Source organism: Atractosteus spatula, chromosome 1 (assembly GCF_055471065.1).
Source record: "Atractosteus spatula isolate fAtrSpa1 chromosome 1, fAtrSpa1.hap1, whole genome shotgun sequence".
Classification (NCBI taxonomy): Eukaryota; Metazoa; Chordata; class Actinopteri; order Semionotiformes; family Lepisosteidae; genus Atractosteus; species Atractosteus spatula.
The window spans coordinates 71,693,227-71,716,579 of record NC_142706.1 but is presented as its reverse complement, the minus strand read 5'-3'; the positions used below and the strand labels follow the sequence as shown (position 1 = coordinate 71,716,579).

Sequence of the window (23,353 nt, the reverse complement as noted above, 5' to 3'; positions counted from 1 at the left end):
TATAAAGCAACTTTAATTGTCAAAAAATGATCATCTTATTGAAGAGTACAGTACGTATTCTATTAAATTTTCACTTACATTTGTATGCAGTTTCTTCTTCTTGTAAATGGAAGAGTAATTGAAAGGTTCTTTCAAAGTTTTGTCTGTACTTGGCAGTTCCTTTGTTTCCTACACACTTACTGTGAAGATTTTCTCTGAAGCATTCTTAGGTTTTTCTATGAGAAGTGCAATTTTTTTTAGTCAGATCTATACTTCCTTCAGTGCTGAAAAGAAGATTGCTCATAGAATATTGTATACTATTTGGTCACCACATTACAAAATAAAATGCTTTGAACTGAGTCCCAAAAAGAGTGACCAGATGTGTTCCTGTACTTAAAGTGATACCAGGGAATATGACACACATATTCAAAATCCTCAAACGTCAATCTAGTGCAGTTCTCAAACTTTTTGGACCAAGTACCACCCCTGATCAAGCCAAAATGTCCTAGTACCACCTACAAATCATATTCTCATAGGAACCCCAGAAAATCTCAATGACTAACATGAGCGCATGTGTACACACTCACACACACATATAATAAAAATAGCACTGAGCATTTAGTTAATTTGGATCGTACTGCGCTGTATCAACGTAGTACGTAGGCTGCGTATTTGACACAAACTCATTTTATGAAAACAGAAAATATGAAAACCCGTCTCACGTTTTCTGAAACCGATTTAGTCAATTACAGATGAAAAATGTATTTTTAATTATTTTAATTATAATTTTTAATCAAATTTTAATTCCCAATTTTTCAGTGCACACAACAAATTTCCAGGGCCATCTGGCGTACCACCTGGGGGGCGCTCCGGTACACGTACCACAGTTTGGGAACCACTGATCTAGTGGACTTCTTCAAAATGAACAACGAATAACAAACCAGAGGACAGAAGTGCCAACTACTGGACGTGAAAGTGCATTTCAAACTCAGGGACATCTTTACCGAAAGGGTTGGAGGAGTATGGAATAAGCTATCCAACCCCATGGTTGGATAAAGCTGAAACTTCCAAATGGCCTCCCCTCCGTTGTAAGCTTTCATATATTCTCATGGGCTTTCAGAAGCAGTTGTACTGCCCTAACTGGGTACTGACCCAGTTTACTACCGTATTTAATTCTGACTCCCCGAGTCTCTAGGGTGTTGAAATAAAAGGCCAGATGAGATCCTTGGCTCAATATACCACCTTTAAAGCACAACTGGCTGCCAACCACTGGTCTCGCTACGACCGAGAGCGAGGGTTCCTGCGGATTGTGACGTGAAGCGGCCCTTCCTGCTCGCTAGTCACTGTGATGGGTAATGTCCTGTGATGCACGAGTGAATAAGTGCAGGTTGTGGAGCAGACATTTCACCGCAGGAATGTTCCAACATGATCGGCATGTAGAGTTAACAAGTAAATAGTATTTGTCGACAAAACTGCCTGAAAGCCGAGAGCAATATTTCTGTTGGATTAAAAGAAACGTATTCACTGCTTGTTCACGATGTAATGGTATCCGCTTCACCTCACCAAAGTTTGGTTGCCTCGTTCTGAATTGCAGCCAACGAATACAATATGGAGCTGCACGTGTCTGGAAATTTAATCTATTTTGTGATGTAAATAGGAGGTTTTATACATTACTGTGTGCATTTTACTGTAGTTTGAAATAAGATAAAATCACTTCATTAGCCCTATACAATTTCTTGCATTAGGGATTTGTCTTTTCGCAGACCCCAGCTTGCTCTCCATGAGACACACAGACAGGGAGAGAAGCCTGGGGTCAGAGCGCAGGGTCAGCCATTTATACGGCACCCCTGGAGCAGTTGGGGTTAAGGGCCTTGCTCTGGAGCCCAACGGAGTAGGATTCCTCTGCTGGCCACGGGATTTGAACTGGCAACCTTCCAGCCACAGGTGCAGATCCTTAGCCACAGTGAAACTGCTCCGAAATGGACTCATCAATGCCAGCTCTTTCTTACCTCAACATATAAAACTAGCATTGCAGTTCCCTTTTAACCGAGGGAGCAATATAAATGCAGTGATGTCTCTTTTGGAATCTTACGAAGAAACATTGTCCATCCACCTATTTTCTAACCACTTTATCCAGTTCAGGGTCCCAGGAGAGCTGGGGTCTACCCCTGTAAGCAACTGGCGCAGGGCGCAGTATATTCTGGATCAATTACCAGTCCATCACAGGGCGCACACAGACACAAACCCAACAAACACGCACCAGAGCCAATTTTCCCAGAAGCCAATTCAAAATGTAATATTTGCCAACGTGGAGATAATTTGACTCATCTTGGTCAAAGGAAGCTAGGACATTAGGGTAATTGTTTCAGCAGTACTGTATGTGACTTGGTAAGTTTTTTCTAGAATTCCTTTTGATTTATAGAACACAGCCGGATAATTCTTAAAATAATATTTAAAAAAATCACACGATGAGGCGAAAGAGTCGATATGAAATCCATAGTTTACTACGTTTTAGCTACCACGAGGTGGAGACAAAGGGACTTAATGTCAAGAATGCAGAATCCTGAGCCAATCACTAACATTATTATTTAGTATAAAAGGCCCTTTACTTAAATTATTATTTTTTTACAATATGTGACCACCACACATGGTCCATCTGTTCTGACACGTCAGGAAACGTTAATGAAATCGTCTGAAAAGAGATCCGGAAAAGTGTCGTCTCGTCATTCTATGACAATAGTCGTTTTTCTTCCTGTATCAATAAAAACACCCTTAACACAAAGTTCTTTCAAACTTCAACATTCAAGGTGCAATTGAATTCTACTCACCTTGCCTTACTGACAATAATGTACATAATAAGTCAGATTGCATATTCAAATTGACCATGTAAACGTCTTTTATCGTCGCTTATCACTGAAAATGATAATCCTGCACCAAACCGCCGCTATTGAAATATAGCATATTAAAAAATTGCGCACTTTAAGGGGGTCTTTCATCTCGCAAAATACTAAACTTTTAAGTCTTGACTCTAATTTTAACCATGGTAATACACAAAATGATATTTCCACCTGTATCTTGTGTCTTCAGTTTTCCTTACCAATAGCGTAATCATTGATCACGTGGCTCTGAGTCTGACGTCAATTAAAATAGACCGCAAGGCGTTTGAATGGTTTGGACATATTTTGAATGCTTTAAAAATATATATATTTTTACTCTAATGTTTCCCATTTTATAGAGATATTGAGGATGGGAAGTGTTCAATAGATTATATTTTACTCCGTTTAATGGTTTATGTTTTACCTCGGAATACTTTTTTTTGTAATAAAGGAATGCTTACCCACTTTGTGCAAGTGACGTATTTCTCTTGCGCGGAATGTAGTCGCTACACGTCTGCCTGTGAGTGTGAAGGAATCGAGGCGAGCAGGAAGTGGCTGGATTGATGATGTGCACCTGGAGTGTGACACAGCTGTAAGGTAGTACACGTACCAGAAACTGACTTAATGAGGAATCACTTGTAAAGTGTGAGCAGACGCTGTCGTTTAAGGGCGGAATTCCGTGCAATGTTTCGCGTTTGGTTGTGGTTTTATGTCCATCAGTTGCAGCTGTATTGAAAGAACTAGTCCACTTCCCAAAGAAAGCGCTCTGCGAACAGCTTCCTTGTTTATTTGAATCGGTCGAGGCATTTTGCCGTTAGAAAGTACACCGAGATATTATTGAGCCAGTTGTACTAGAATCCTGCATGCATACACGATTAAATTACGTTTCTTGTCACCAGTGGGTGATTGTTTTAATATAGATTCTTCACATGGCCTTTCCAGATCTCGAGCAAATTAAGCAGCTGAGTTTTTTTTTTATACAAAATTGTATTAAACAACAATGTAAAGTGGGTATCATAGGCCGTAGGATTTTAGCTTGAAATATATCCGCTGTTCTTTATAGCATTGAGTTAGTAAGTAAATTCCCACACGTGTAAACACTTTCTTCTGTATAGTTAACCATGCGTTCTTCTCTTTTCCAAAGCAACACGAATCTCCAGCAGTCTCTTGCTTTGTTGACCGCACTGCTTAAATGTGATATAAACTGACCGACAGAGCTGTAGCGCTATGGAAAGGCGGTCTAGTTGTGTGTTGGTACAGAGAAGGTGGCATAGTAAACTCGGGAGAAGACAGCAGTGAAAAAGCAAACGGAGCAGCTTCGTTAACAAAAGATTAAAGTCGGTCCTTAGTCATGATCGTACTGTAGAACAGAGTTGTGCCCTTCAGAGTGCCACAGCCTCGTAGGGTGTTAGCCTTTGATCTGGAAGAGAGCCTCCGTTTAAGACTTGGAAAAAGTCTAGTGCCATCTAAGTAATCAGGAGATCAGCTGGAACGAATGAAGCTTCCTTTTATTATGTTCGACTTGATAATGCTACGTTTATAGTACATTTGTAATTGAATAGTTTGTTACAGCTAATACGACAGCTCCCTGTATTTTTACTGCAATGTTTCCACCATCTAACTGGGAAGAGCAGATGGGCTTCTGACTACACAATAGTAAAGCTGGACATTTTTTAATAAAAAGAAAAGATTTCACCTTGTCTCATTTAAAGAGCGACTTTATGACCCGGTTATCTTTTCATTGTCTTAAGAGTTCTAAAGGAAACTGAAATATGTTTAATTTCAGATGTGTTCTTAAAAAGCTAGGTTGTGGCAATGGAATTTTGTATACACACACTGGTGGGAATATTTTTGTTTTTAAAAAATTCATTGTTTTGAATGCAGTAATAAAGTGTACAGGGTCTCAGTGCAGTGGTCTTACTTAAGCTAAGATCTTATTTAATTGCATAAAGATGTGCCCCAGGTCCTATGAAAGTAACCCAAAACAGTCAATATGAGCAGTTTTCTTTGTTCAAAATTTGGATTGGGGGTATTGAATTTCCCCTCGGGATCAATAAAGTCTTATCTTGAAGCACTATTGCACAAGGTATTTCTATCGAAGAAGACAAATCCTTCTTATTTTATCCTGGTAAAATTGACTTAGAGTGTGATCTTGCCACCTGCCGCCATGCAGAGAGTTATATTCAGCAATCGAAAAAAAGTTACTTTTAAAAGTAAGCCATCGTTACAGTTACAAGCCATCTGTGTAAAGGGTTACTTTTTAAAGTAGCCCATTATGGTTACAAGTTACTTGTGTAAAGTTTTACTTTTAAAAAGCAATTCATTGCAGTTAGTTTCTAGTTAATTGTGTAGTAGGGGGTTACCTTTTGAAACGTAACTTTCCCCAGCACTGATTATATTGATCTGATGGCAGATTTCGGCAGCACGTACCGGAGATGGAAAAAAGAAATCGGTGTAAAGGTTCACTAAAAATGTGAATATTGTAAGCGAAGGCTGTTCTAACCAAGGCTTTTAATGCATCCTTGGGGTTCTTCAGTGCGTCGGAGTGCGTCATCTTCCGTCTCCTCTCGTCCAGGTTGTCGAGGGAAGGATGGGCAGGCAAAGGCATGGAAAGAGGGTGCTGACTAACAGCAGCAAAGATGGGGGCGACGCCGTCTCCGGCCGGAAGGAGGAGAAGAAGAAGGACATCCCCAACTCCATCCTGCATCGCAAGGAAAAGAAGAAAAAGATGGATCTGGCCAAGCTCTTCATCAACATTTCCATCGGCCTCTGCATCTTCAGCTTGATCTGGTTCTTCTACGCCCTGTACATGCGCTCCTATCTGGCCAGGAGGATCATCACTCCTCACCCCTCGATGAGAATCCTGGATGCCAACAGCACCAGCGCGGCTGTGGCCCCTGACAGGTTCTGGGGCTCCTACAGGCCCCAGGTGTATTTCGGAATGAAGACAAGGAGTCCCAGATCGATCGTGACAGGTATTTTATCTTTTGCTGTTGGGGTAGAGTCTGTCTTCGTTCTTAAATACAGCTTGTTTTTGTTAGGTGCACCTTTAACCACGTCTGTGACGCTTTTGTAATTATTTTCTTGCATTACCTTATATAGCACTTTTCATCCCAAAAGATTCCAAAGAGCTCTACATTAAGGGGAGAACCCATTTCATGCACCATTGAAGTGCAGCAACATCCTGGCTGCCATCATGCCCTAACAGCCTCACCACACAGCTGATCGGGTGAACACCGAAAAATTGCTTCACCAATGGAATTCAAGTGGAAAAAAAGAGTGCTCGCATTATACAAGCACAAACTGCAATTTAGCCAGGAACACCACAGTTAACATTCTTGGTCTAACAAACGGCTGCGGAGATAAAAACGGTTGATGCTGTTGGATGTAGGCGCGGGGTTGAATGGAAACACAGCTGTGGCCATTCCCTTCCCAGTCAACCAAGCCACTCCCCTGCAGTTTGTCTAATTCTCTTTCATCTTTGGATTTCTTTGATTTTTTTTATCCTTTCCCACGAGAGGGTTTTTAATGTTTCTTTTATTTTGCCACGGTCCGTTCACACACGCCATTCATCTCATAACAGGTCGAGACACAACAGGCATCTTTAGCGTTCTTGAGGGAAACTGAATAAAGAAGGCATAACCCATAATGCACTGCTACATGAACACATTCACTCTGTTAGCACGTGTTTGGCTCTGTGGCTCAGGATCTGTGCCTGTGGCTGGAAGGTTGCCGGTTCGTATCCCGCGGCCGGCAGAGGAATCCTACTCTGTTGGGCCCCCTGAGCAAGGCCCTTAACCCCAAATTCTCCAGGGGCGCCGTATAAATGGCTGACCCGGCGCTCTGACCCCAAGCTTCTCTCTCCCTGTCTGTGTCTCATAGAGAGCAAGCTGGGGGATGTGAAAAGACAAATTCCCAATCCAAGAAATTCTACTGTATATGGCCAATAAAGTGATCTTACTTTAACCAAGCTACGTCTTTACTATAGCCACCGATGCAGATCCACAGGATGAAAATGATGCACCAGTGGCTGCATTTCCATTGTTGCGAATGCAGAAAAAGTGGTTGCTAATAATTTGGCGCAGACAGGTGACCTCGCGAATGGCGGTTTCACTGTCTTGGCGGCGGGTTGGCCTCTCGCTCAGGGCTGATGTGGATGCGGCAGTTCGGCGGGGCGGACGTGAGCCTGCGGCACACCTGCGAGCAGGGCGACCGGCTGCAGAGCTACGGCTGGACGATGCACGACGGCGTCCACTTCGGCATCCAGGAGGTCCGGGACTCGGACTTCACGCTGACCACCGAGTTCGTGAAGAGGGCGGGAGGGGAGCACGGGGGCGACTGGACCTGGAGGGTGACGGCCAAGCAGCAGGTCAGCGCAAACGCCTCGCTCTCTGCCCACTGCCCCCCCCCCGGCATCACTGTCTGCTTGTGTTTGCTTCCCACTCTGGTTTTTTCCTCTTCTGCTTGTTACTTGTGTGGCAGAATGGCGATGTCTGCATGAATGCCCGCCTCAGTACATCAGCAGTGTAATAACAGCAGCACAGAGCTGTGATGAGATCACTTCATCTGCTTGTGATGGTGATGGCAGAAGAAATCCGTGAAATCCGACACTGTTCGAGGAGTTTCTGAGAACCACCTCCTGCTTTTTCTTTACATGCAAGTGTCTATAATGTTCTGCAGCCTTGCTGCTAATAAGGGGGACTGCAACGGGTTTTCATCAGAAGAGCACATCATTCTAAAATGTCCTCAGTGCATTTCAAGGCTGCAGAATTATTACTTTGTAGCCGGATCTCATCAGACCTCAGAAGCTAAACAAGGCTGGGCCTGGGCAGTACTGGAATGGGAGACCTCTCAGGAAAACCAGGTTGCTGCTTTAAATGTGGTTTTGCCAGACCAGTAGGTGGCGGTCTTCTCTGTAGAGCAGAATTTTCAAACCAGTGTCTCTACTGTAGAAATATTTGTAGGACATGCTTAGGATGAGACATTAAGCCATGGTCCTGATTACTTTACCATTAAGGATCCCTTGTTGCTGTTCATGAGTGTGGTGCCATTAACACCAGTAGCTTGGCTAGATTTTGCTTTGGGCCTGCACAATCCAGCCCTCCCAGAGCTCCTCCTAATCCAGATGGTGAAGCACTTTCTCACTTGTCCACCCGGTTTGTTGTGTAGTGGGGCTGCTGGTGCAGTGTGGCTGCCGTGCAACTGGGTGCTACATTTCAGGGATGGATATTGTAGTTTGCCCGCTATATCCAAAGCGCTTTACGGTCCTTTGGAATTAAAAACACTCGACACATCCATCCATTTTCTAACCACTTTATCCAATAAACGGTCACAGGAGAGCTGGAGCCAATCCTGGCCATGTGTACAAGCTGGGATTCACCCTTGACAGGACTTCAGTCCATCGCTGGGCAGGCACCAGAGCAAGTTTACTCAGAAGCTAGTATGCAAACAAAGAATTATTTTCTCATTAGACAGTTGTGTGGATTTTGTATTTTTCCACAAGGCTGCTTACAGTACATTTTCTTGCATTGTTGCTGATAGAATTGCTTCCTGCTTCAGTTCCTGCTTGTCCGCTCAGAATAAAAACATCTGGTGTCTTGTGAAAAGGATAGGTGCACTAGCATGCCTTTGTAAATCCTTTGTCTAAAATTGGCTGATCAAGTCAATGTGCTATTCCTTGCTGGGACAGGTTATTATATTCTGCATTTGTTAATCTTCATTGTTTTGTTTTAAATCATTATTTTTTTGTGGGGAAAAAAGGAAAGCAAATAACTTTCTTTGTCTCTGTGTTTTGTTCCATTTTAAGATATCAAGCTGTGACCTGGTATTATCTATCTCCCCTCTGACTCCTATTCTGACTACGTCTGAAAGTGTAAACCCCTTTAAAACTCAGTGTCGGTCCTCTCCTCACCCCGCTTTCTGTATGGACAAGAGAACCTCACTTTTGTGAAATTGTGTCTTACTAACATTTCTACCTTATGCAGTGTCAAAGACGCTGGACAAAACAACTGGAAATTTTGGGTTATTTTGATTTCCAAACTGCTTGGTTTCTAAGGTTCTACAAAGAATACCATAGTTTCTAATTAATTGCTAGTTAACAGAATGCTTTGATTTTCAATAATAAGGCCTATGGTACCCAAAGAGCTCACCTGTCCAAACTTGTCATTATCTACTTACTGCGTGATCCTATTACAGATATCAGCTCACTTGCTTTACGTTCTTTGATGCTTTAACTTCAAAGAATACATTCCTAATATTGCTACTCATTAGTGAAGTCATTATTGATTATGAAAAACGAAGCCCCATGAGTCAGATCTGTTTATCATCAATGCACTCTGTGTTTTTGGCAGGAGTGGCTACCTTATGCTTTTAGTGATGTTCACCTGTTTATTTATGTGCATCACTGATGTAAGCATCACTGTTCAGTGACAGCTCGCATTGTCACACCCCTGTTTCTACAGTAATCAGTGGGCAGAAATAGTCCAATGGGACATAATTAGATGAATCACAAACACATTTATTTATTTAAAAATAAGTTAGCAGTTGTCAGTAAAACAAAAACATGCTCTTCCCCTGGACTACCAAGGAAGGACTTTATCATCTTGAACTGATTGCTTTGTGTTTTTGTTATGAGTTATTAGTCCTTGTGTGTCCTAGATGAAAACTAAGTTCTCTCCTTATCCACAGTATCTTTCCAATGTTATTGCTTCTCTAGAGCATGTGTGCTTTACTCCTGTTTGACCTTGTATTCCTGTACTGGAAAGACCATCACGAGAGGAATGTTTTTCACACCTTGCCCATACAGTATATCACTGGCCACCCATTCTGAAAGTTCCTCTAAAGCAGTAATGTTCATTCCTGTTCCTGGAGGGCCACGGGTTTTCAGTCAGTCTCTGCCAGTTACTTAAGAACATAAGAAAGATTGCAAACAAAAAGGAGGCCTTTCAGCTGATCTGGTCCATGTGGTAGTTGATTGGCTCAAGAATCTTATCTAGCCGTTTTGTTACAAAAAAACAGGATATTGGCTTCAACACTACCAGCTTGCTACCTGGCTTAACAGGACCAGTTCAACAGCTTCACTCAGCTATTCAGGTGTTGCAGCTTTGAAGAAACCTTCACCACCTGCAGACACGCTGGCCCTCCAGCACCAAGTTCATATGCCTCTGCCCTGTCGGTATCTGGGTGTGCCAGTGCCTGTGGTGGTTCTGTGTGTGAGCAAGGTGGGGCCAGGAGGGCTGGTATGAAATCGGCAATGGATTCCTCCACTCAGCTCCGTTCCTGTTGGTTGGCTCATCCTCAGAGCTCGGCTGCCCACGCACCTGTGATCTCCCTGCTGTTCTATGTGGCTGCAGACAGTCAGGGTTCCCTGCAGGCCCACGTTGAGGAGAAGAACCGCCTGGGTTCTGTCACAGGATTTTCTGAGGAGCTGGGACACTTCAAGCTCACCTTCCGCAAGCCTGCCGCTGGTGAGGCTGCCAGTGCCAAGTTCGCCAGGTATGACCGCAGACTTTATGCCTTTAGTGCCTTCAGGCTTTCTGGACCTAAAGATTCATTTCTGCTGAAGTATAATAAACTTGGGGGTCCATCGGATCTGTCATAAAGATTGTTCTCGCATAAGTCACTAGTGGATTCCAACCGATTGCTGGTAAACATTTTGCCATAGAACTGAATGCCAGTGTCACAGCAGGGAGTGTGGTGTCCTTACCTTTTAAGATAAGTTGCAAGAGATGGAAATCTCAGCTAATTGATAAGTTTTGACCTTGGATTTTGGCACTAGATTTCTGCACGCTTAAGAATGTAACGATTACAAACAGGAGGAGGCCCTTCGCCCATCGCTCCCTCTTGTTTCCTAGTAGCAGATGGATCCAAGGATCTCAGATCTGTTTCTTGAAAGAAGTCAGGGTATCATCTTCAACTGTTTGGCTGGGTGGCTTGTTCTCTACTCCTCTACTGTTTGTGTAATGGAGGGCCTCCTTTCTTGATTTGAGGATTTCATTCAGCCGTTTCTTGAAAGAAGCCAGGGTACTGGCTTCACCAATGTGGCTGGGTTCAACATACCTTAAGATGTGTCAGATGTGCTGTGTGTACACCTGATTTTTTTGTTCTGTTTCGTGTTCTAGCTACAATTACCTGAAGACGGTCAGCCCCGGCTTAGAGAAGCTGACAGACATTGTGAAAAGCAGCCTGAGTGGGAAGTTTATATATAGTCCCCCATCTGGTGAGAAGCGCCACTACATAGCGGTGGATACCTACAGGCCCCCTCCGCCCTCCCATCAGCAGCAGCAGCAGCGTGGGGAGACCCGGAAGGAGAGCGATTTCGTGGTGCACCAGGTGACCGTCCAGACGCCCTTCCAGATGGAGGTCCTGTTTGAGTCGGGCAGCTTCCGGGACCGTCCCAATCAGCTGGTGGGGGAGGTGATGACGGAGGAGCTGGAGAGAAGGAAGGGGGCTTTTGACGCCAAGTTTGAGGAAACCTTCGAGCTCCAGAGGAAAGGGTACACCCCATCTCAGATTAAGTTTGCCAAAGCAGCACTGAGCAACATGCTGGGTGGTTTGGGCTACTTCCACGGGCAGTCGGCCGTTCAGTCCATATACAACGAGTACCCCCTGGTTTACCCTGAGGGCCCCTTGTTTACCGCTGTCCCATCCCGCTCCTTCTTCCCCAGAGGTTTCCTCTGGGATGAGGGTTTCCATCAGCTCCTCATCAGTAAGTGGGACTCTCAGATCACCAGGGAAGCCATTGCCCACTGGCTGGACCTGATGAACGTGGAGGGCTGGATTCCCCGGGAGCAGATTTTAGATGACGAGGCTCGCAGCAAAGTGCCGGCCGAGTTCATCATCCAGCGGAATGAAAACGCCAACCCGCCCACGCTTTTCCTGGCACTGCAGAAGCTCGTGGAGCGGTTTGCCGCCGCGGCAGAGGTGAATGAATCAGCACTGCAGGGCACCAAGGACTTTCTGAGAAGGCTGTTCCCCAGGCTGCAGACCTGGTTTGAGTGGTACAACACAACTCAGGCTGGGCCCCTCCCCAATTCCTACCGCTGGAGGGGCAGGGACAAGGACACCAACCTCTTCCTCAACCCCAAGACGCTGACGTCCGGCCTGGATGACTATCCCAGAGCCTCTCATCCTTCCCAGGATGAGAGGCATGTGGACCTGTACTGCTGGATGGCCCTGGCCTCTGGGATCATGGCTGACATTGCCAAGCTTATCGGGGAGCCCCACCAGGAGTATGAAAGGACTCAGCTGATCCTGGGTGACAACATGCTGCTGAGTGAGCTGCACTGGTCCGAGCAGCTCAAGGCTTTCTCCGACTATGGGAACCACACTCAGGCAGTGTCCCTCCAGAGGGAAAAAGTGTACGTGCCACCCGGGCAGCCCCGTCACCAGTTTCCCCCAGCCCGGCTTGTGCGCGCGATCCGCAAGGCCCCCAAGCTGCAGTATGTCAACGCCTTGGGCTATGTCAGCCTCTTCCCCTTCCTGCTGCAGCTCCTGACCCCCGACTCCCCCAAGCTGGAGCACATTCTCAAGGACATGAGGGACGAGCAGAAGCTGTGGACGCCCTACGGCCTGCGCTCCCTCTCCAAGTCCGACCCCCTCTACATGAAACGCAACACGGAGCACGATGCCCCCTACTGGCGCGGCCCCATCTGGATCAACATTAATTACCTGGCCGTCAGAGCGCTGCATTACTACGGCCGCACTGACGGACCATACAGAGAAAAGGCAGCTGCTCTCTACCAAGAGCTGAGGACTAATATTATAGAGAACGTGTACAGACAGTACATGGAAACTGGCTATATCTGGGAACAGTACAATGACAGCACAGGCAGAGGCCAAGGAAGCCACCCCTTCACGGGCTGGTCTGCTCTGTCTGTGTTAATGATGGCAGAGCAGTACTGAGACAGCACGGGAGTGAGCTCTACAGCTGTGTGAACAGCACTCTACCGTCTCTAGTATGTGCCATTGTTTTTGTCTGCAGTCTCTGTTTTTCATCCAGACTTGATCTGCCATTGTTGAAAGGAAGCAGACGAGAAATGAGTGGTTTTCTGTCTTTAATTTCTCTGGGAATCTTTCTTAACTTGTTTTCTGTAGAATCTAGAAGTTTTTATGGAGCCATATGAGTCTAGATCTGTTCATTTTGCTCAAGGATCTTTGTAGGGGTTGAACAAAAAGGAAAGTAATCATTTTATCCGTATAGAGTAAACTTAGTCTGGTGTCTTATGTTACTAAGTTTAAGTGTATTTCTGATTTACTTGGTGGAACAAAGTGCTGACCCATAATTATAAACTTGATTTTCCTCTTTTATGTTCCCAGGTTGATGGTTTAAGATAATTTAACTGCACAAAAATGCAAGAATAAAATGACTGATTAATGTTTAATAACTTGCTACTGATGCAAGTGAACCTCTTTACTCATCCTGCTGATTGAAATAATTTCTCACAGGACTTCTGCCTTGTAATTGGGCAAAGGCCTTTAATAAGAAGGCAGTGGTCTTATTCACTGTCAAGTTCCCCCTGGCCCACAGCAAAGGGTATTCAGGTCCTACAGGCCTCTGAATGTGAGCCTAGATCAAAGAGTTTACAGGAATCACCCTCATAAGACAGGCTTGACATATTACCAATGAGAGAGTTCAGTATGTCTTTGCTTTTGTTATTTAATCAATTAACAAGATATTATTCACACCCAGTTAGTCCTGAAATTCTTGGAACGCTGTGCGTGGATGTCTGGATGTCCCAATCTGATTTACCAAGAATGTATTCAGACTTATTGTGGTCTAGTATTATAGGCTTTATTTTTGCAATATGTAAAACAGGGACGAAATATTGCATTCAAACAAACGTGTTCTTAGTTTCACAGTACTGCCTCTTCAAAGTGAGCAGCTTTTGACCGAGAGCTGCAACAGAAGATGATTACAAACTGACCAGATGCTATTACATCTGTATTTTGACTCAGGCAGATGTCTGGAAGGGTACTGTTAGTCCCACAGCCACACAAGAGCTGTTGGGGAAATCTGAAGTCTGCTTTTTTAGGGGGTGATCATATAAGTAAGCTGGATCTGTAATGCAACTGTAAAAAAAGGTCAGTGGTCCTTCATATAAAATGTACTTGAAGTGATCTTAAATCCTGTGTTTATCAATGGCAGCATCCATTTCAAGACTTAAGATCAGTATAGAACAGATATTAAAATGTGTTCACCAAAATGTGGACATATTATATGGGAGTGAGTGATTAGAATGTGTATATATATTTTAAAATGTTAGATATGACATGAACTGAAATTGTATACATTTATATAAATTTTAGTGCTTTTTAGTAATAACTGAAAAAAAAGAAAACTGGCACTGTGAGACTGTTGTACTGTTTCAAATATGAGACTCTGCTGCAAATCCAATTATCAGTGGAGTTCTGTGGCACCTGTCATTTTCACAGCTTGTCATCTAGTCCCTGGCCATGAAGCTAGTTGTAGGAGATCAGAGCTCCAGTCTCATTACCATGTGGAATTTGTGTTGTTTGTAGAAAAGTAGTTTGTTTCAAAAGCCTTCTGTTGGTGTCCTCCCCCTTTCTAGTTTCTTTTTCAGATCTTCTTTTGAGCCCAATGCACTACAGAGCAACAGCGCTGAGGGGAAGTGAAAGGCGTGCCTTCTCTGCTGGTTGGGAGGCACCGCTGTCATTTATTATTCAGTCAAGAAAGGCTGTCAAGCTGCAGCTTTGGTGACGGGTCACCTGGTTCACCAGGGGCAGCTTAAAGTTGTTTTGCTTCTAGAAAAGAGTGATCTTGGAAGTACGTATGTTGTCTGTTAATGATTTCAAGGAATGAGATGTTAAATAAAGAAGCTCCCAGGGCCATCAGAATATATCATGACGTCATGGTGTGTGCACTATGTAGTGATGTATACAGTGATACCTTCTCTCCCCTTTATTATAATGCAGGCTGCATATTTTACCACTGTACAGTTCCAGTTCAATGCCCGTTGAGGTAAAACTCTTGAGAACTTGCAGCTCCCCCAGCTGTGGCATTACGGTTAACATCGTCTGCATTCATAAAGCATTTGTTCACTAGAGTAAACGGCCTAACGGAACTCTCAAAAGCTCAGGTTATTTGCTCCTGAATGGAAATCTTCATTTCTGGAGGGAGGCGTGGTGGGTTTGGGGGGCAGTGAGGGACATGTCTCCGTGTGGTGTTTGCTTGCTCTGCTTTGTTTAACGCAGTTGTCGGTCAGTGGAGTGACGTGCTGTTCTGTGCTGGGGGGGGGGGGGGGGGGTGTTATTGAGGGAGCAATGTTCTCCAAGGCTGATGCAGGGTGCTGCTGCTTTTGTAAAACCTGTAAGACATTGTTTGTTACCTTGTGGAAATAAAGGAAGTACAGGACACATGTGGTCTTTATTTTCACATTAGCACACTGTTTAACTGGTACTTTGAAATTTACCATCCAAAGCCTGCAAAGCTCATCTGTTTTCTACTCCCTGTGGGCTTGCACTTGCTAAAACCTTGTGTCATTTTCTCAGTGAGATAAATTTAACCTGCTGAGTCCTAAAGAGCATTAGGCTTTATAGGCAGCCATTCAATTTAAGAACTTTGTACTTGTGCTGCTTACGTGCTTGTAAGCTCCTACTGTACATGCTATTATTGTAAGGCCACTTTAATGATTTGAATTTTCTTTTTTCGTGGTTTGGCTTCCTCATCACGAATGTATTCTTAAATACAATATACAGGTGCTGCATCACTGCCATTTGGTAGGTTTATTCTTACTTCTCTGACATTATTATCCAAAGCAACTTACATTTCCACCAATTTATATAGCTGGGTATTGTGCTGAAGCAGTCTGAGTGAAACATCTTACTTGGGGTACAACAGCAGAGTCTTCCTTTGGATCTGAACCTACAGTCTTCCAGCTACAAGCCCAGATACAGTACCTGACACAATACAATGATTCTCTAGATTTAAAAATAATTTTGTGGTTCTCAGGTAAACATGACTAGTTCTCCTCCTCGAGTCTGTTTTCGATTTTGCCTTATCCTCTGTATTTTAAAGCTCATTGTATACATAGCAGGCATTTTCCTTAACCAATGTACAATTATTAACATAATGAGCTAACCTTTCCCTATAGTGTGGAATGCACATAGGAAGACAATAGGAAATACACTGTTACAGAAACACTCCCAAATGTGCCATCAGTATTGCAGTGGATGAAGTCAGGAATGTTTAGTGAGTTTTTGCAGCGAAATAAAGCACACCTCTGATAGGGTGTCCCAGCCCATTAAAATCAGGTACTGCCTAGTGCCCTAGTGTGTCCATCTTTACCTCAAAGGTATGCAAATGTCTTGGCATTGCCTGAAATGGATCACGTCTCTAATACAAATCCAATCTTGAGAGCATATTTTCCTGTATGTGTTGTAACACTTCTTGAAGAATTACACACAAGAGGCGGCAAAATGGTGTACAGAAGGAGGACATGAGCTGGCACATTTCCTACAGGTAACTCCCAACCATTCATTGTAGTCCAAAAACATGATTTGCTTGTGTCTCATAAGTGAGTACAAATGCATACTGCATTTCCCAGGTGTTGTGGTACATTCAGGTTTTATTTTGGGAGGGATTGCACTTTTTAAAAAAAAGATAAAATGCCATTGTAAGAGTAACACTATATCTGAACTGACTGTCGAGAGCTGACTCAAGATTGAGTTACCCAATACAGTTTTCTTGCAGTCTTGTGTAACTGTCCAGTTACCTGTGTGTGCACTATGTAGAAGGTGCCCTGAAAAAAACCCAAACTTTACAGCCGTTGTAGGAAAATGTTTTGGAATTCTGTCTGAAAGGCAGCTATCTGGAGAGGGGAAAGGTGCCTTTTCGTGCTCTTCACAGAGTTTATAACGAACTTTTGGGAGGGATGACAACTTCAGTCAAATTCAATCAGCCTCAGTAGTCGGTAATCAACTCTGACTTCATTTCCTCACATAAAAAATATAAATACAGTAGATGATTCTTTCCCTCACATACATCTCTTGTATCCCTCCTCCACCCCATCTCCACCTGCTGCTGCCCCTTGGTCACCCCTCACTCTGCAGGGGGGTCCCAGTCTCCTCCCCTCACTCTGCAGGGGGGTCCCAGTCTCTTCGTCCTCTGGGCAGGAGGTTGACTAAAATACTTCATAAGCCTTTCAATGTGCTTAACTCTTATCCCTAATTAAAAAATAAATTGTTTGCTAAAGACTAGTTTTCTCCATAGGTAGTGATTTTAATCATAATAAATAATAATTCATTATGCTTATATAGAACTTTCCGGGACACTCAACTCAAAGCGCTTTACAGGTCATGGGGACTCCCCTCCACCACCACCAGTGTGCAGCCCCACCTGGATGATGCGACGGCAGCCCATACTGTGCTCACAGTACACTCACCACACCGCAGCTCTCAGTAGGGAAGAGGTCAGAGTGATGAAGCTAGTTGGTAGATGGGGATTATTAGGAGGCCATGATTGGTAAAGGCCAGCTGGAAATTTGGCCAGGACACCAGGGTTACACCCCTTCCCTTTCCTACCTTTTCCGAACTGCACCCTGGGATTTTTAATGAGCACAGAGAGTCAGGACCTTAGTTTTACGTCTCATCCAAAGGACAACACCCTTTTACAGTATAGTGTCCCTGCCACTATAGTGCGGTGTTAAGACCCACACAGACCACAGGGTGAGCAACTCCCACTGGCCCCTCTAGCACCTCTTCCAGCAGCAACCTTAGTTTTTTCCCCAGGAGGTCTCCCATCCAGGTACTGGCCGGGCTCACACCTGCTGAGCTTCACTGGGCTGCCTGTTGTGAGCTGCAGGGTGATATGGCTGCTGGTGTTTTTAACCGAACCTTAAGCTGTTCCTTTTCAGACAGCGTTTTTCACGCTACTCCTCAGTTCTGTTCTCATCTGATACTATTAGTTCCGCAGTTGACATTGGCCTGTTCCGTGTCCCATCAGTAGAATCAGACCTTGTCTGCTGTGGTGTAAGTAAGGACGGCGAGACCCGGATCAGGAGAGCGAAACGTGGTTTGTTCTGAATGACGAGAGCGCAATCCAAGGCTTTGTGGTTTCATCCATTCACACATGAAGGCTGCCTGACGTCATGCTGGAACAGGTAATTGTTTCTTTTAAGCTGTGTTGCCATGGCAAAGCTGCATTGTTAGGCCCTGCCGGTAAAGTGGATGGCAGGATGAGATGATTTTGTATCAGTGTTCGTGAATGATCATTTCAAGCAAAGACAAACGGAATTTCACATTTTGGGTAAATGACGTCAGTATTTAATTTCTATGCAAGATAGAAGAATTTAAAATAGTGTTTTCAAAGTATATCAGGTCCAAAGGGCGCATCACAAACTATTGTTTGACTGCTAAAAATACGTTAATAAACGCAAGGCTTTGGCAAATCTGTTTTACGTTTTATTTGACCTGTTTAGCGCTAGTAAAGCACATAAAACTTAATTAGTAACGTGATGTGAATGCAGAATTCTATTACAAAATAATTTACAAAGGGAAGCAAAAGAAACTAGAAAAACAGGGGAAGTATGGTATGCTGTATTTCATTTATTTGGTGAGGTCATTTCTCATTTCTGAAATTCACTCTGTGCTGGCAAAATTTGGTCACTTAAATTTCCCATTAATTCAATTGGTGAAGCGATTTTCCTCCACCTGATCTTCTCCTCGGTAGTGGGGCTGCTGGTGAATAATAAATAACAAGTCTCCAGGACCTGATGGTATGAGATCCCACAGAACAGTTATCCATGAGCCATTAAAGAATCTCTTCCAATGAGACAGGATTAATACCAATTGACCAGAATATTGCTCATATACAGTGGCGCCTGTACATAAAAAAGAGTGACAAAACAAAAGCAAGGAATTACAGTACAGTACAATAGGTTTTGTATCTGTTCTAAAGTTATGGATGTGATATTTAGAAAGAAAGTATACGATGATCTACAGTGTCCTCCTAAAGTATGGGTACAGCAAAGTCAACACTGTTATTTTTGCTTTAAAAGTCAAGAAATTTGCATTTGTGATCACAGTAAGTAATACAGTATGACAGATAATGACCACATATTGTACATTTTTTTATGACATGCTCAGAGTTGATCATATTTAAAACAAACATATTTGTGTTAAACCTTTGATTTCAAGTGACTTTAAGTATTAGGACACAATCATTTGAAGTAAAGTTTGGCATGCACAAGTCAGTATTTGGTTGCATATCCCTTTGAGGCAATAACTGCTTTGAGGTAATAACTGCATGAGGCTACTCTTTGTGCCACCATCTGAGATGATGATACATCTCGATTGCAAATCTGCTGCTGCAGCCACATTTTTCTCCTGATGATTTCCCTGGTTTCATTGACCTTGTGTTTTAGGTCACTGAGACGCAAGTCGGGAAGCATTTTGTCCAACATAAGCTCACAAAATGTTTCTGTAAACTCCAGAATTCATTCTGCTGCTGCCAGCATTAGTCAAATCACCAACACAGACGAGTGAGCCAGTTCCAGAGGCAGCCCCTCATGCCCAGTCCATGCCTCTACCTCCACCAGGCTTCCCAGAAGCCCTGCTGTTCTTGGGAGCACCTGCAGGTTCTCTCTCCACACTGTAACCTCTCTCTGTGGTAAAGATTTATTTTGCTCTTACCTGTCAACAGGACTGCACAGAAACTCTCCTGGTTCATCTTTGTATTCTGGCTTTCCTGTTGTTGGTGGTGCTGATGAGCGGTACACTTTTTGTGGCGTAGGCTCTCTGGAGGTTGTTGGTGATTTCACTGACGGTTGTTTTCTGATTTTCCTTAATAGCTCATCAATTGTTGATGTTTTCCTCGGCAGACCTGGTTTTAGCCAATTTCTTGATTATATTCGTGATTTGTTTCCTCTTTGGAATATCCGAAATGGCTGATTTTCGTAGGCCCCACGTCTGTGCTGTCCTTCTGATTTTCTTTTATTTCCGTTACGCCCAGGCTGGGAGCGGCCCGTAGATTCCCATTGCAACAGGAAACGGGAAACAGCCACATTCGCAAGAGCGTTCAGCCTCCGTCAGGCCTGTGCAAACACGGTCGGGCCGCTTGTCCATCTGACTGGCTGCCTTTCAATCAGGCAGCCAATCATCCAATCAATCAGCCATGTTATCTGTCTATTTAAGGTTTATGTGTCCGCTAGAACAGCGCTCTGCCATTGAAGTCCTTAGAACCATCAGGCATTCTGTGTTCACGCTCAGATCGCTACTACCTGACTAGCTTCCAAGTGTCAATCCAGCGGAAAATCCCAACCTTTGTTTTTCTTGGCAATTCTCAGACAGTGGGAACCACAGACCTCTCTGCCTTCACCCAGCGTTCGACGGTCAAACATCAAACCCTGAAATCCTGCCTCCTCGGCTCTCCGGAATCTCCCGGAGACGCACAAAGCCCTGCGCTTTCACAGTGCCTGCATTGTCCCAGTTTCAGCGTCAAAATCGCTAGCTGTTCTTTGACAGAAGGTCCGTTTGTTTTTCATTAAGACTTTCAATTGTGGATTCCAAACTCTGAGCTCAAAGTGAGACAGGTCGACACGATGCTCACAGCTCCTTCCAGAGTGCCAAATTATTCATCGCCAAACTCCTGACAAATAAAAGACATCTGTCAGGCAATCGTCCTTTATAAGAAGATTAAGCACTCTCCATCCATCCATTTTCTTACCACTTTGTCCGATTCAATGTTGTGGGGGGGAGTCAAAGCCTGTTTTAGCAGGCAATGGGCGTAAGACAGAATACACCCAGGACATGAAGCCCGTCCATCATAGTGCACATACAGACACAGATACAGACATGAACCTACTCACACTGAGGCCAATTTTCTCAGAAGTCAATCAACCTACAGTATGTCTTTTAACAGTGCGAGCATTCTGCGCAAAAACCAGGGAGAACATACAACACAATCTCTCCACAGACAGCACCCCAAAAACAGAACACAGGGCCCCAGTGCTGCAAGACAGCAATGCTAACCACAGCACCACCATGCCCCCATTAACCCAAGAGAGCAGAAGTGAAGTCTTTAATGAAAATAAAATATTTAGGAGTTTCATTCATCATTTTTTTAATCGTCTTTATAAGACTTCTGTAAAACAAACAACAAAAGGAAGGTAAACACGGAGCACATGATGTGGTTCAGTATATAGATTTTGAGAGGGCTTTGATTAGGCTCTTCACAAAAGTTTCTAATGCCAGGCGATTGACATTCAAGAGACTGTATTGCATGTGCTTGTGAATGCTCGAATTGGGCTAGACATTTATTGTTAGTGCAACCTCCTCCTTTCAATTGGCCATAGTGCACACAGCCAGTTCACTGATGTCCTGGCCTAGACAACCATTATAAAGGTACAGATAATCATACCAGCAGTACTCCTAAAAGCACAGCTGTGAACCACTACATTTGCCTAGAAGGACAATGAGTTACAATGCTGTTTCAGTAATACAATTTTTCCTTTACTAAAATAAAAACATTTCTTCTTTACCGTAGGTAAGTAGTTATTAATTGTCAGCACCAATATAAAGTTTTGTCCTAGCAATCAAGCACTGCTATGGAGGTTATTTTAATTGGCATATTTTGAAAGGAAGGTAAGGGAAAACGTGTGAAAGGGCACTAATTTCCTTTTCACTTCAGATCCAAAGTGACACGGCTATAGACTTCAGAAGTAATAAACCATAAAGATAAATAGTAAATCCAAACCAAAAAAACAGAAATGATATTCATGTTTTTGTTCACCATGCACCTTTCTATATTTAATGTCTTTATCTATACCTGCGTGATGTGTAAAAAAAATGTATATGTATGATTCTAATTTAAAATCTGAGAATGACAGAATAGAGCAGATACTGTACCAGTAGCAAATAGGAACCAAGACTATAGAATAGACCATTGAATATGTTGCTGTGTCATTAGTATATAAACACCCGTGGAACAGTTTTATAAGCCATGAAGTATATAAAATTGCTGCAAAATTACTTCAAAAGTCTAAATAGTATGAAGATACACAACTGTATTTCCTACACAGTAATGAGAAAAAGTCTGTGAACCCTCAATCTAATTATGTGAAATACTTGTATGTGGCCCCAGGTTCCATCCCTGGCATCTGCACTAAGTTTTTGGTGTGGTGTGGTGGCTCTGTGGCTAAGGATCTGTGGCTGGAAGGTTGCCGGTTCGTATTCTATGGCCGGGAGAAAAATCCTCCTCCACTGGGCCCCTGATCAAGGCCCTTAACCCTAACTGCTCCAGGGGTGCTGGACCTGTGCTCTGACCCCAAGCTTCTCTCCCTGTCTGTGTGTCTCATGGAGAGCAAGCTGGGGTATGTGAAAAGACAAATTCCTAATACAAGCAATTGTATAGGGCCTATAAAGTGATTTTATCTGACTATTTCTTACCTTATTTATTTAGCAAATACAAGATCCCTGAGGAAAGCAATAGCTTCTGCTCCAGCTGTGTGGAGGGTGCGTTGTCCCCCACTGAGGACTGTGTTCTGGGCAGTCCTGTAGGATGTGCTGCACAGTTTGCTCCATCCCGCAGGAACAAAGAGGGCTGCACTGATTCTCCATCTATAGAGGCTTGACCAGTCCCAGTGCAGTTCAGAGTGGACAGTTCTTTCCCTGGGTGAAAGCCGGGAGGTTGTTGGGTAGGGCAGGTGCTTGTTTGTTAGGTCTAGTGATTCCCATTCTGGAGCCCAGCTGAAGTCTGCCTTGAAGTCTTGCTGGGGAGGGTTTTTCCTGAATGGTATTCTTGAAGAAAGCCAATCTGGCCCTCCCCAGCAGATGTGTCTTTGGTGAATTACTTATGTTTTTTGTAGTAGCAGGTGAGGGTGAGAAGAGTTTTCGAGCATTTCGTGGGTTATTGTGAGTCGTAAGATGTGTGAAGGAGTGTTTGCTAGGACAGGGAGCCAGGGGAGTGTGGTAATAATAATGATAATTCCTCACACTTATATAGCACTCTTCTGGACATTCCACTCAAAGCACTTTACATGTAATGGGGACGCTCCTCCACCACCACCTATGTACAACCCCCAGCTGGGTGATGCAACGGCAGCCAATACTGCGCTCGCCTCACAGCAGCTATCAGTGGGGAGGAGAACAGGGTGAAGAAGCCAATTCATAGATTGGTGGCCATGATTGGTAAAGGCCAATGGGAAATTTGGCCAAAAAAACAGGGATTTTTTTCAAGAAACAACCTGGGATTGTTAATGACTATGGGGGCTGACAACCTCAGTTTTCTCATTTCATTCAAAAGACGGTGCCTTTTTTAGAGTATAGTGTATAGTATCACTATACTGGGGTATTAGGACTCACACAGAGCACTGCCTACACGTCCCACTGATATCTCTTCCAGCAGCAACCTTAGCTTTTTCCCAGGAGGTCTCCCATCGAGGTACTGGCCAGGCTCACACCTGCTTAGTTTTAGTGGGTTGCCAGTTGTGAGTTGCAGGGTGATATGGCTGCTGCTGTAAAATGTGTTGGAGAATGAGACG

At 43.8% G+C, this 23,353-nt stretch overlaps 1 protein-coding gene across 2 annotated transcripts; it reads left to right on the top strand.

Annotated features, from left to right (window-relative positions):
• Positions 1-3,381: 3,381 nt before the first annotated feature.
• Positions 3,382-15,228, top strand: mogs (mannosyl-oligosaccharide glucosidase). Of its 2 annotated transcripts, none has more exons than XM_088921880.1 (5): positions 3,382-3,452; positions 5,431-5,830; positions 7,001-7,224; positions 10,156-10,349; positions 10,976-15,228. In XM_088921880.1, exons 2-5 carry the CDS (start codon positions 5,446-5,448, stop codon positions 12,756-12,758), a joined length of 2,586 nt encoding a protein of 861 aa, XP_088778006.1. In that variant the 5' UTR covers positions 3,382-3,452; positions 5,431-5,445; the 3' UTR covers positions 12,759-15,228. The 2 variants fall into 2 exon arrangements, with proteins under 2 accessions (XP_088778006.1, XP_088778015.1); XM_088921889.1 differs by having other exon boundaries at positions 3,426-3,447.
• Positions 15,229-23,353: the final 8,125 nt, after the last annotated feature.

Coding starts and splice junctions, on each gene's coding strand:
- mogs (XM_088921880.1), top strand. CDS start 5,446: ATGGGCAGGCAAAGGCATGGAAAGAGGGTGCTGACTAACAGCAGCAAA. Junction 5,831..7,000: donor TCCCAGATCGATCGTGACAG/GTATTTTATCTT, acceptor CCTCTCGCTCAG/GGCTGATGTGGATGCGGCAG. Junction 10,350..10,975: donor GCCAGTGCCAAGTTCGCCAG/GTATGACCGCAG, acceptor TTCGTGTTCTAG/CTACAATTACCTGAAGACGG.